This window comes from Falco biarmicus, chromosome 8, assembly GCF_023638135.1.
Source record: "Falco biarmicus isolate bFalBia1 chromosome 8, bFalBia1.pri, whole genome shotgun sequence".
NCBI lineage: Eukaryota > Metazoa > Chordata > Aves > Falconiformes > Falconidae > Falco > Falco biarmicus.
The window spans coordinates 14,503,027-14,517,508 of NC_079295.1; the positions used below are offsets into that span (position 1 = coordinate 14,503,027).

The window sequence follows — 14,482 nt, forward strand, 5'->3', positions numbered from 1 at the left end:
CCAGTACTAAAACGTCTTTAATGAAGCTGGCATTCATAGTGAACTTAATTTACTAAACCATAAATGAGTCCCATTGTCTGCAGAAAAGCTGAAGCAGGGACAGTGCAGAAATCTCACCACACTACTCTGCCTATAACCTTCCATCTCAGCTTTCATATCCTGCAACATGTTCTCAAAGTGACCATTTAGAACCTGCAATTAGGTAGAACATGAAGTGGACCCTCAATGATGCCGGATGAACTATCATGACACTTCCATATCATCCATAGAGAGATTATTTAATGGTACCATGATCATATGAAACAGACATTAAAAACCATCTTCGTATTTCCTTCCAACCTGCATTTGCAGTTTAACTTCTGTGCATGAAGTGAAGCTGTATGTAACTGTATGTGGATATTCTCCAACAAGAAAAGGAACAGCTATTAGTCTCAAATAGTCAGCTGCAAACCACACAGATAAAGTATTTTACTGGGGCAAGTAGAAAAAAGTTTGTTGTTTTTTTTTTAAAAAATGAGGTATATTTACAGAGCACAATTTTTTTCTGGCTTGAACATAGTTACTTGAAAAGCATACCCTAATTATAACCTGGTTTTGGTTTTGCTCATTTCCAAACACTTGAAAAGAAAATGCAAGTTGTTTATAAAATTGTTTTTCTTGTTTATTTTAAATGAAGCTGGTACAGACAATGTCCATTCAAAACCCACGTCCCAGGCCAAAATGTACAAACAAGAGTGTCAAAGTAACACCAGTTGTCTGCTGTGAACATTCTTGCATGAATACCTGCGTGTACTAATTGCTATATGAAGTTAAAATGCTTCTGGGCTCTTCTGGCAAGATTTAAGAATCATAGGGTTTTCAATTTTATGTCTTCAGCAAAGCCATCTCTGGAGCAAGGTACAGATGACAACAGTTCTAGCTTTTCCATTTCCAACTTGGTAATCTTCTTCATTGGGCCATCAGCACAATTTAAGCAAAATAGCTCTGAGTTATGGATACACAATTTCTCCACAGTTTAGTTCTCTGAAAAACTTCATCTCGCACTGAAAGTTATAGTCCAGGAGTGAAACAGTCACACATCAAAACTTCAGGGCAGATATGGAAGTCATTAAGAACACTCGCCCACCTGGCAGATTTTACAGCCTTCGTGCCCGAAATGCACGAACCCAGTGAACATACAAATGCATGTGTGTACATGTATTTCTAAAGGGGGAGGGCAGAAGGGAAGAGGGAAGCAAGGCTGAAGCTGGTTCACAAAAGTTCAGCACAATGAAAACAAACAATAGTGTATAATGAGCACGAGAATTCAAAATACCAGACGCTTGAAAATAAAACTCCCAGAGATGGGGTGCCAGTTTCAATTCAGTGTTGAACACCACATTACAAAAGAACTATTATTTAAAAATAAAAAAGGATTAAGGGGGAAGAAAACAAACAGAAGGATCTAAACTGTTGAGTGACCCCCCGTCTGTTCCTGATAAACTTCAATCACATCTTCCTCCTCCATCCCCAGCTGTGAGAACAGAGAAAAACAGCATTTAATTGTTATAAATCTGGTGTACAGAATTCGGAGCAGGTCCTAGACAAGTTATACAACGGTTTCTTCCTCTGTCCCACCACAATTCAACAAAGAGTGAAACAATTTCAGTTGTTTCAATCTCACCAGCCAACACTCATGATTTTTAGTCCTCTTCCTTCAGTTTTATACATCCCAGTCAAAGCAAAAGCCTTGTTAGTGAGGTCTAAATCTGCTTGTGGAGCAGTACACATCAGCCTGGAAGTTGCTAGCTTTACCTTTCTCTAAATCCCTTCTTGGGCAACAGATGCACATAACCAACATCACAGTGAACACATCAGCTGTACAGCCACGTGAATTATATATAGCACACTACTAGCTCACAATACAGCCACAACCTACAGCTTGCAACTCAAAGCCTGCTTACAACTGTTCTCTCAAAGACGGTAACTTTTTTCAGTTCCACAGTACACAAGTTCATTAGACTTTTCAGAAGGTCATTATTATAACAGTGTTTCCTCCTGCTTTGCTGTAACAATTGGTGGAAGTCACTGGACAGCAGAAGTAACCCATTTTCTGTTTATTTACACTTTGATCTAATAAACGTGAACTAAATACATATTTATTTCAAAGTCACACCGAAGTTCTAGCTCAACAACTGGGAAGTTCACTTAGGGTTTCCCTCCCCCCAGGGTAAACAGTGACTACACCCTCCCTTCTGAGACAACATTACACATGAAGGTCCAATCAGCCTTATTAAAGATACTAGTTAGACAAATATAGTCAGAAAGTTGGCTATATTTAAAGCAGCACCTTTATTCTGGTTAACAGTTTAGCAGAACAGAGAAACTAACCAATTTGATATTTAATTTCTCCAGTGAACTACTTAACACTTTCTAGAAAGAAACTTACCTCCTTGGGGGTATGATTATCAGTAATTCTCTGACCCTCGAAGAGGAACCTGAGTGAATTCATTGGAACACCCTGAGAAAAAGGAACAGATGTAAAAGGGAAAAAAAACACTTACTGAAACTTGTACAGATTTACAAGAAAAACAATTTTAATAAAAACACACCTGAAAGTCAAAACCAAGGAGCTCAGCTATTTTGCGGCAACCAGGTAAGCTATGAAGTGATTCAAGGAGCACAACGGTGCTGAAATGCATGTTTATTCCAAAGTCTCACTGGAGTTCTAGCTCAACAACTTGGAAGTTTCCGTAGCTTTTTTTTCTTGTCTTTATGTTTATTTATAAAGTACTGACTACATCCTCCCTTCCAAGACAACATTACACATGAAGGTGCTGTCTTTTTCTGAATTGCATATCAGCCTTATTAAAGATCCTAAGACAACAGGAGGAACGCGATGCATACGTGATGCAAAAAATGGGGGAAAGAAAGAGCAGAGCTGAGGGGGAAAACAAGGAACAGCATTCAAACAGAGAGAAAGGAGCATACCAATGGTGAACAAAGTTGCAGTACATCTGTTGTACAGCGTGCCTGTGTTACAGAAGAATAATACTTCTGTATTATTCAGACACCTCATCATTTTCTTCCCTTTCAAGTTATGAGCAAAAGACACACAAGTGAAATATGACCTGGTTTGTGCATCTATGAGATCTCAAATATTGCCTGCAAATAGCTAGGCAGAAAAATTCATAGGAAAGAGCAGCTCTTCACACTGTTCCAACAATCACTCCGGCCACCTTGGAAGAAGCGTTCATGGTCTCTTTACCAAAGAAAGGCTGCCTGACACCAAAAAACATATTGACTGCCGATGAAGGAAATCACAGACTCCAGAATTCAGCCCAGGACACAAATACAGCTGTGTTCATTCAAACAATTTTCTTTCTTAAAAAAAAAAAATATTCCACACAAATGCATTTTCATCAGTCAATAAGATGGCTGCATGAACTATTTCCAAAAATCTTATTTTAAAAGTTCATGTTTTTCATAGAATCACAATTTTAATCATTTGGATACAAACACATCTGGTGTTTGATCTTTCCTTTCCCCCTACTCCAGAAGGATCATAAAAAAGAACACTTTCTACAGAAGAACATTTCAACTGACAAGTTCAACTTGTCTCAAGGTATTAAGAAAAACCCCAACCTATTATTTCTTGTATCTCCTGAAGCGAACTCCAACACAGTTACTCAAGAAAAGGCCACGCAAGGCATCTGTCCCCAAAGCTGGGGGTAAACTAGGCCAGGGCTTCTGGAAATAGTAGCAGTGAACCCACAGTATCTGCCACAGAACATGGACGTGAAAATTCATTTTTGTTCTGTAACAGTAGTTACTATTTACCTACACAATTAATGTTGTATATTTCTTTAACTTAGAGCATAATAGCTAGTGTTAATCAATCACCACATTAATGGCTGTAACAATGCCTAAAGCTGCTCTTATCCTAAGCTGCAGTATTCTACAGCTTTAAAGGAATTTCACTTGGAGACAGAAGATTTCACAGCAACTATAAAAGCATGCCTGGGCATTTTAAAATGTAATGTCTATGTTTTCTGAGCAGCCACTACATATTTTCAAACAGTAATTTTAACTTACTACAAAATTCACAACCATCTTAAACAGAAGTACCTTTACTTGTCAGAAGAAATTAGGAGATCCATTATATTTGTACTGTCAGACACCCGTCCTGCTGGTAACTAGACAGAAGCTTCAATGTCTCAACAAATGTCTTTATTTGAAAGAACACTGAGAAAAGTAAAGCTGAAGTGTTTGGCTTTTCTATTTCCTTTTTAAGGAGAACATCATTGTTTCACAAACCTGTCTTTGACAGTATGATTCTTTGAGTTTCTTGAGGTGTGTTGTCATTTTCACCTTGAAGTGAATTTCACTGCTGTCCTAAGACCAGAAAAGAAAAAAGTTACTTTCTTTGCAGTAACTGCTTGCTTTATCTATGCCAATTTAAAGACTTTCATTAAGAAAAATTTACATAAAACTAACACGGAATGCAGTTTAACTATCACCATGCATATATCTTGATGCATCATAACATGAACCTCCAGGATGATTTATCAGTCACTAAATTCATCATGCACTTCCACAGGAAGCTCAGTTTTAAAACAGATGGCATAGTATAGCTTTAGGTTCACTATGGAGATTTTGGATTTAAAAGTACTAAAACCATACATGGTTCAGCCTGTGCTTCCATCTTTACCCAGCTGATGTACTTACAAAATACAAACATACATATGCAGGGGACTTCTGCTCTAAGATTCCAAGAGACAAGTTAAAGCTTGCACTTCAAAATATATATAAAACCTTGTTCAGTTACAGTAATTATGTAGAAGTTAGGATACAGATACACTTGGCAACACAACACTAACCTAAGGAGGAATCTTAGGTCTTATTATTCTATAGTGCTTCCAAGTAACTACAACTGTCAAAATGGCTACAGATAAAAGAGACTGCAAGAGGTTCTGTGCAAAAAGCACGTGGGTCATATTCAGCTTTTGCATGTGTTCTCATCATTGCCGATTAAAGCAGCAAGAGGTAAGCTAGTTTGTGTTAGTCCTACTTTTAAGTCAACCATCTCCAGTCATAGCACAGCAACGGTGCCAATAAACAATACTGAGTTAAATCACATGAGCTAGGGGTTCTTTGCACAGAGGACTTCTGTTCAAGAAAGATCTCAACATTCACATCCCAACAACTTGAATTTGGACTTACAATCCACCATTCACATCTATCAACACGTCAGCCAAGAGAATCCTCTTCCTATCCCTGTTCAAGAAAAATGACTTCATATTTGGTGTACTACATGCACTCTAAAGACCTGATTTTTTTGATTTTGTCCTGTATTTCATTCATATCCTTGGATAAACTAACCCCTCAATGCATCAGGTCCCCTAGTTTTAGGACGGGGATCACACTGACCAAACCCTGAGTCATAGGGATAAATTACTCAAGCTTTTAAAAAACCACACCAGAGAGTACACTAACACACATTACTGGCAATTGCCAAGTAGTTTATAGCAGGGGAGGATCCACATTGGAGAACTGGAAGTAGCAACTTGCATTTGTTCATTTCTACAATACAAAAACCTCACACCTCCACGAAACGTCCACAAATAATTATGTAAAAACTCACCTGCCCAATGACTTTAAGTTTAATGTATTCCCCTTCTTTCTTATCTCCTAAGTCCTCAGCTGAAGGTTTTGCTTCCTGCACAAAAAACATTTAAAAAAATCTGATCAGTTCAGCACGTTTTTATTTTGACTGGACAGTATGACAGCTGTCATCCTCTATTACAAGAAATCAGAATATCCAAGGCACCTTATTTCTTCCTTTCTATGTGTGAAAACAGCTGCAATATAGTATTATGAAAGGCTGTCTGTGAAAAGTTGAATTAATGACAGAAGAGAAACACTATGAAGAACGTAAGAGATGAGAGAAGGATCATTTGGAAATAGATGACAGAAGCAAAAATGAGAAGCATGATTTTATACCACTACCTCAAGGTCAACAAACAGACTGAAAAAGAATAATACAGGAAGCAAACTAAGAGGCTCAAATATTTTACAGGAAAAAAAACCATAATGAGGAGAGTAAACAGAAAGCACCTATGACACTATCAATGTAGGGTGAACCATGCAAACATTTTTCAGTGTACTGCATCAACAGTAGTCACGACTTTCAAAAGGATGGTCAGCCACCTTCTTTTCTGTAACAACAAAACATCATCAAGTAACAGCTTCCTTCTCACATGTTTAAGACCACAATTCTTAAAAGTTGCCATTCTAAGAACCATAGTGTTTTAATGTCTTTCCAGAACAAGAACTGTACAAGGCAAATTTGATTCAACAACTCGAGCACTAAAGCTTATCAAAAGGGTTTAAGTGTTATGTTAGATAAATACATGAATTAAGGACATCAAAGTTTTCATGTTAGCTGCCAATAGATAATACATGATCTCTCACTTGTCTTATTAACCCCATCTCTTGTCTGTCAATACATATTCTGGACCAGGCCTTTAGTTATGTTCCACTGCAGCACAAAGGGATTTTACACAGATGCTGCCTTCAGGTCCAGATGGTGCTCGATGAAGAAATCTTCCCAAGTAGTCAGAAACAAGGATACCCTGCTAATCACATTTCAAATCTTCCTTTTGTATTTTATTGCTTAACATAGTAGACAAAATAAGTAAATATATACAGGTGCCTACCACATAAGTTTTCCCAGCCCCAAAGGGACTTTTTGCTGAGTATACAGAAATATCCTTTTTATGGTTGGACTCGAACTTTAGGATCAAATGCCAAAAACACATACTAACCTTCCATATTAAGTCCATCCAGATAGGTCTCTACCTCCAGATAAAAATAGCAGACAAGCTTTTCAGGCATTTACTTTTTCCTTACAGAGGTTAAACATGCACAACTTCTTTGAATGTTAAAAAGTTCAAGGAAGGACAGAGGGGAAAGTTTGCGAACACCTGCCCTATCTGTACCAGTCTCAGTCTGGAGGGAAAAAAAGAGAGAGGAAGTGTTCTTTGCATCAGTTTGACTCACTGCCTCAAGCCAGATCTATTCAGTTTCTGTGACAGCAAAAAAGTATGAGCCAGAGAATACAGCTGGTTTGAATACTTTTTTTTTTTTTTTATGCCCACCTGGGCACAACCTGGACTGCTGGGACTGATTCATCACCCCTTCAAGCTCAAACCCCAAAACTGACCCCAAGCTTTCAAGAAACCAGACACTCAGCCTCAGGTCTCCAAGCAAGTCACTTTTGAAGTGTGAAAGGAGTCTTCACTGGTAACACAGTCACAGCAACTGTGCTCCCCACCAGTTTTCCCTTTCTAACATATCTGAACTCTAACTTCCTGGGACTATTTGCAGGAATAATAATATACGTGTTTCCACTCCCGACTAAAAAAGAGAAAGAAAACCAAGAACCTGTGATTTGTTCTGTTAACTTGCACAAGCAGCATTTTTATTTTCCATGTGCAGGATTACTAACCTTCAGGAATCAAAGAGAACCAGATCTCTACAGGTCTGAAGCATGTAACTTCAAAACTATCTCCTGTTTTGCTATCACTGGAAGAATTAAGAACATACTGTCCCTTTTACATGGCATTTCAGGTCAGTCACTGTCTTAATTTACTTTGCATAAGAACGAAATTGCACAGCACAGAAGCATTTGTAGTAGTTTATAATTCTATGCATTGTAACAGATCTACCTACCTCACTTTCCAAATCATCTTGTACAAGGTATGACAAATCATCATTGCTACTGTGACAGTGCCTCTGGCCACTAGAGTGGAAAGCAATGATTCATAAGATGTTTGATTCCTACCCTCAGGGAAAGAGGGCTCTAGTACTAAAAACAAATAGGAGAAGCAGCAAACAGTAGAAAAAGCAGAGGGAATTGGAGTCTTGAAACGTCATACCATAAAGATGCTTGTTTAAAGCCCCAGCAGCTTCTCACCCACAAAACAAGAGTGAACAGAGCTGCAATTTCAGGAGAAGAGAAATCAGATCAAATCAATGTTGACAATGCCAATAACTGAAGCTTAAAAAAAGCACAAAATATTTCAAATCAGAACATAACAAGACCCAGCAAGTCTGAAACAGCTCCCTGCATTTTCTCAGTGAACTATACTGCCATTCAATGCCAAATGGTAAAGCCAACACAAAAACACTCAAGAACAAAGAAAGCAAGGAGACTGCAAAGTTACTAAACTACAAGCATTCACTAACAAAATCCTGGATCAGCAATCTCCAAGCAAGCCTCCAGACTTTTACTTGAACCATGAAAAGAACTGGCGTTTAGGGTATCTCATGAAACAGTACATTAAAAAAAAAAAAAACAAAACAACAAAAAACTGTACAAACAGAACAGGAATACCACAACACTCCAAGTTTAACTTTTCATTAGATGCCTAAAGTTTTAAAGGCTTCATTCCTCGGTTTTTCTAAATAGAACAGAACAAGGTTCCTAGTACTGTCTTCACATTTATATATCAACATTAAATTCATGACCGTAAAAAGCACCCAAAGTTTCCTGGAAACACACTGGTATTGCTATTACAGCTAATGAAAACACAAAACAAATATTGTTCAGCAATATATTGCAAGTTTCCTCCTCCAATTTTCTGAAGTGCTCAAACTTCAATGTCCAAGTTTTAAAAAAAAGTCCTACACTCAGCACATGTCAGATAATGTTTAAAAAAACCAACAACAAAACCCACAAATTTACTAGACGAATAGGACTACAACACACTTCCTAACACAGCAAATAAACTCTTACGTTTGTTATAGGAATGGAAAAACGCATACAAACTATAGCATTCTTTATTAGTAGTACATGAACAGATAAAAATGTCAGCATGTAGATTCCACAAAAGCAAAATAAGCGTGAGACCCTAGAGTGGAAAACCAATTTTTTTTGTTTCTGCCTAGAACCCACCAAGAGGCCATGTGTTTTTTGACATATGACCTTCTTGCAACTAATTTTACTTATCATAAAAGTTAATTTTCTATTGGAAATAAAGTAACTAAATCAAGTATGTGTCTTTATACTAAAAAGACAAGCCAAAATTATCATAATTGGTGAAAAATTATGTCATCTTAATTATAGAGTCAAAAAGAAAGACACTGTAAGAAATCTACAAGTTTGGGTAATCTAATTATTCCTGTAGGATTGATAAACAGAGCAATGAGGTTTACAGCAAATCACTACTGTATCCTGTACTGTTACTTAAGCATCTGCTTAGCTCTTGTTGCACAGTCCCCCCCCAAAGTGAATGACACAACATATAACAATGTTTAGCTTATCCATTAAAAAAAATAATCAAGGTTGTTATTCAAAAACCTTTAAGTTATGTATCCAAAAAAGCTTATCACACACAATGAATTTTACATACTTCAAGCAGTCCCAGAGAACAAACATGTATGTGTTCTTGCCTGGAGAAGGAATTAATGAAAGCTGCTATGTGTTAAAACATGCCTTGGTTCACAGATGCAGACAGCTACAGAGCAGGTCACGTGAAGATCAATCTACAAAATCTAGTTCAGATTTATTTATTTTTTTTAAACCGCAGTCACTTTCACGTATTTTACTACACTGGAAACATGTCCTAATGGGTACCAGCGAGAGCTGTGCTCCCAGCAGCCACTCTGCAGACACAAACAGCGGCACCATCCTCACCAGCAGTTGCATCGTGCTTGAAAGTCGGGGGCGGGGAGGCAGACCACCAGCGCATGTAGCGATGGTTTCTATTCACGGGGCATAATCTATCAAGGCTATTCCTCAAAGCAGACACCGTAGATACTAAGCTTAGCCTTGTCTCTGGGTACTTTTAATTTCACGGCTGGCACTAGTACTACTCTCGACTTCACAGCCCTGCAAGAAACATTTGTAGATACCGACACCGATTTTTTCCAAAGTCAAATCATCATGACAAAGTTAGAAAACAGTGCCATATGAAGGCAGTATGAAAAATAAAGCAAAACAGAACGCAAATTAAAATCGGAATGCTGTTTTAACTTTCCACCAGCAGGTTACATAGCCTAAAGCAGTAGTTGTAAGCAAAGGACTGTATACACACCACAGCAAGCCAGCCAGGAACTTAGGGTAGAAGTAAGGATCCGAGTCCCCCGTTGAGAAGCCAGAATTAGATAGGGACATTAACGATGTTCAAGGAGCGAAGGCAGGACAGAATCTTGGTGAAGGGCGAAGTGTTTAATACAGGCAAGCAATGCTCAGCTAAGACAGACTGGTGTCTTTCTTACATTCGTGTCGTCCCCGTCTCCCCCCACCCCCCCTTTGCATTCCTAAGGCAAACAGAGGACCCGGCAGGTCTAGCCCAACCCGCACAAAGCCTGCTGCGGGGAAAGAGCATCCTACCACGCACCTGGGAAATGGAAAATGAAAGCAAACAGCAGTTGTGCAGCACGGCTCACCCCTCGCTGCACTCCCGTGTTTCCAGGGCCAGGGCTGCCCCGGCAGCGATCCCGGCCTGGGCCCCCGCGGGGTCGCCCCTGCTCCGGCCGGGCGCCGAGCCCCGGGCCCCGCGTACCCCGCGCCAAAGGGCAGGGGGATTAAATAAGGGCGGGGAGAGTGAAGGGGCGGGCGACAGAGTTTGGCGGCAGCCGGAGGCTGGCACCCCCTCACACCGCCCCCTCACTGAAGGCAGCGTCACTCCCAGCGCCCGCGGCCCCGCCGGCCCCCCGCCGCCCCTCGCAGCGCGCTGGGCCGGGCCGGGGCTGCCCCACGGCAGCCAGGGGGGGCGGGGAGAGCGCAGGCAGCTCCTCCTGCGCCCGCGGGGCTGCGGGGCCTGCCGCCGCCCCCTCCCCCGCGCCCGGCGGCAGCTCCCCCCGAGGCCGGTGGCGCCCGTACCTGGTCAGACATGGCTCGGCCCCGTTGCGTGCGGCAGGCTCGGCTGGGCCGCTGCAGGCGCTCCGCTCCTTTCTCTGCCCGCAGCGCAAACACAGGCCGCGGCGCGGGCGGGATTTCCTGTGCGCCTGAGCTCACTTCCCGCCCGGCGCGGCCCGCCGGCTCCTCCCAGCCCGCCCCGGCACCGCCTTCGGCCCCGGAGCCCCCGCACCCCCGAGGGGGTGCCACCGCCCGCGGCTCGCCGCGCCGCCCCGGGCCCGCCAGAGGCGGCCAGGCCGCAGCGCGCCCCGGGGCCAGGCCCGCCGGCGGCGGCCTACAGAGGCCCGGCTGCGGGAGAGCACCTAACGGCAGCCCCAGAGAGGGGCAGGTAGGGGGGTTTTGCCCAGCCCCCGAAAGCAGGGTCTGCGCGGCCGCCTGCCCTGCCTAGGAGGGCCGGGCCGGGTCACGGAACCCTTCCAACAAAAGCAGGTTTTACAGCAAAAGTCACGCCCGTTATACCTACCCGTAATAATTTACTAAGGTTTCTACTAAAAGATACATGTAAGAACAAGACTCACTTTTCTATTTACGCACCGTTGCATTTTTTTAGTCACTGCAACCACACAAGTAATGGGGTCCACAAGCATTAAGCAAATGATGTACACTGAGGCAGTTGCATTTGCACAAACTTCTCATGATGCACTGTACTAGCACGGAAGATGTCCTACTTTACATTGGCACAGCACAGCTATTTAGAGATTTGCACAAGAAGCAACACCTACACCTTAAAAACATTACATTTAGACTTAACCAGCTGTTCAGACTGCAGCATTGCAGTACTAATATCACTCTACAACAACTAAGGCATTTCCTGCACGGTATCACTGCTGTAATAAGTGCACACTTGGCTCTAAATCACCAATAAGTAGAAAAAAAAAAAAAACACCACAGGAGAGCCATATAGTAACAACGTCATTGTGAAATAAATGGATCAACAGAAGACAGCCCCACTGAAACAGATTCTTTCCTGGATGCTACTGGACCAGTTTTTAACTTCACCAGCTACCTTTTGGGCGATCTCTCCAGGCAAAGCACAACCATCAACAGCCTCTTAAGGCTCCGTGTGCCACATTCCTTTGTTGTAACACAGAAGCAGCTGCACTGCATGCCTGCATTGCTGCATTTCATTGAACAGTGTTACAAACATAACTACACCAGGGATGCACTTTCACTAGACAGTGAAACTATGCAGTATCCAGACTCACAGGAATTAGTTTTCATCACAACTGTTAAAACAATTCAGAATTAACAAGGGAAAGGGAGGGGGAAAGCCTAAGAAGAACTAAACCAGATGCTAATACAGAGCTACAGAATTAATGTGATCTTTCTTAGGCAATGTCTAGTAGGCAGAAAGGCCAAATATGTTCATACTATGCCAAGCTCACAGTAGGAACTTGTTATGAGCTTAATAACACTACACAAAGCACCAAAATAAGTCATTCAAGGGCTTCACAGCAGCACATGATACTAACAGAACAAAAAATGACAAATACTTCCTCCATCCTAAACACCACTGCTATTCATAAATGAAATCAATTTTAAGAGCAGGGAGAGTAGCCTTATAGCAATAAGGCTAAGGTCTCAGGCTCTGGCACGAAACCTGAGCGCAATTTCTCATGTTACCAATTTTTCTATGCAGCCTTGTAATAAAAAAACAGTACTCACACGTGTCAGAATGCAGTTACCTACCCCTATGCACAGCGATGAGGACATAATGTTGAAACATGCACATCTGCATACACAACAAGTAACAGTAACACCACCTCACTTTACTCTCTTCTTATTCAGTTGGCTGTGGACACATTACCTGTTCAAGATACAAGCTACATTTGTACAGCATCTGTAAAACTATTCTTTGTTCAGCCAATAGAGGTACCAGCCCACTATGGAGATATATCAGTAAAACTCACACTTTTCTTCTTTGACAACCCAAACTCAACAAATAGCATACTTCAAATTAAGGCACAACAGAAATAATGCTGTTTTAAAGACTAAATATACCTATGCAAGCTTCTTCCCACAAAGCCACCCTTACTGTAGCAGCCACCATGAAAGCTACTTACCCTTATAACCTCACTTAATTCTCAGGTGTTTTATAACTTCTCTGATTTCCCTGCAATCACCTGAAGTCAATAAAATTCACCTCTGATCTTTCAAGTTCTGGCTAACTAGCTTCACCAAAGCAGCATGTATGGTCTAAGAGCCAAGAACTGTTAATGGTTTTCTGAAAACTACTAGCCTATGTGGTCTCATACAAAGCCTTTTCAGTCCATCAAAACTAGATTTCTTAATCTAGTTAATTTCTTAATCTTAGACATTAAGGTAAGAATAATCTATACCTTATAATACCAACATGTTTGCTTGAGAGCAGTTAGTGCTAGCAAACATAATGAATACAGTGTTTAAGTCAGACAACTGAATGATGTTTGCTCTTCACAATAGTAGTATTCCCCCTGAGGCAGCAGCACCAGTACTTTAGAACAAGGGGGAACCTGGAAATTCTTTCTAGTTGAACACAATTTCTTCAGCAGTATTACCAGTTGTAGGACTTAAAAAAATTGGTTATCTAAAGCACAAAAAGCTTTCCTTAAAAAAAATATTCTTAGAATTATGTGAATCCCCAGATTTCTCTGGCTGTTGGCTTTCTAGCGTATGCCTTACATGAGAAGCAGGAGAGGAAATGAAGCCATGCTGACTCATAGAGATGGTTGCGTAAAACGCAGCACGAACGCCTGATATAAATCAAGCCCAAGTGTTGCTTGGAGCCTCTCTTCCTGCAGGCAGGAAGAACTCTGCCTCTATTTTCGTTACAGGTAACCCTCAATGTGAAATAAGTGGGAACTTCTAAGGGCAAGGGCTGGCGCTTTTCGCCTGCGCTCCACTGGCGTGCAGCTTTTCAATTATTCAGTAGGGCCCAGATCCAGGTGCACAAGTAGGTCAGGCGCAGCAGCGCGTACAAAGACGCTCCTTGTCGAGACAGCAACCAGTAGGCGGCACAAACGGGACGGCTTCGGGCGCCTGCGGCCTCTGCCTGCCCCCCCACAGGAATGCCCGCGTCCTGGGGACACTGCGGCGGCGTGGGGAAAGAAGTAGCCTTTAAGACTTATGTTTTATATGCACGTGATTTGGTATTTCCCTGTTGGAGAAGCAAACCTTTAACATGCACGCAACTGCACAGTCGCCACAAATTCTTCACGCAGGAGCACTGTATCTGTATGGCGGCCCGCGGACAAGGCCTCAGCAACCTGCCCAGAGAGCCAACCCGGTGCGGAGGCCCGAGAGCCCGCCGACCCCGGCGCTGCCGGCTCGGGCCTGCGCCGGGGCTGATCCGGGAAACAAGAACGCCCAGCACGGGCGCCAGCCCTCCGCGGCACGGGCCAGCCGCCGCGGCCGTCCCCGCCGCCAGCCACGGCACCTGCAGCGCCCCGCAGGCACTGGGCAGGGGCCCGTTGCGCCTAGAGGAGCGGGTGGGCGGCTGCGGCGGGGCCGTGCCCAGCGGCCCGTAACGCGGGGGGGCGCCGCAGGGGCCGCCCCGGCCGCATCTGAACGCGCAGAGGAGACTCGAACCTTAACGAC

The 14,482-nt window shown here is 42.5% G+C and overlaps 1 protein-coding gene across 3 annotated transcripts; it reads right to left on the reverse strand.

Annotated features, from left to right (window-relative positions):
- Positions 1 to 636: 636 nt before the first annotated feature.
- SUMO1 (small ubiquitin like modifier 1) lies at positions 637 to 14,083 on the reverse strand. 3 transcript variants are annotated; one of them, XM_056348300.1, is made up of 5 exons: positions 14,060 to 14,083; positions 5,624 to 5,698; positions 4,297 to 4,374; positions 2,429 to 2,500; positions 637 to 1,513 (listed from the first exon to the last, which is right to left on the reverse strand). In XM_056348300.1, exons 1-5 carry the CDS (start codon positions 14,066 to 14,068, stop codon positions 1,445 to 1,447), a joined length of 303 nt encoding a protein of 100 aa, XP_056204275.1. In that variant the 5' UTR covers positions 14,069 to 14,083; the 3' UTR covers positions 637 to 1,444. The 3 variants fall into 3 exon arrangements, with proteins under 3 accessions (XP_056204275.1, XP_056204273.1, XP_056204276.1); XM_056348298.1 differs by lacking the exon at positions 14,060 to 14,083 and adding an exon at positions 13,568 to 13,621; XM_056348301.1 differs by lacking the exon at positions 14,060 to 14,083 and adding an exon at positions 10,871 to 11,025.
- Positions 14,084 to 14,482: the final 399 nt, after the last annotated feature.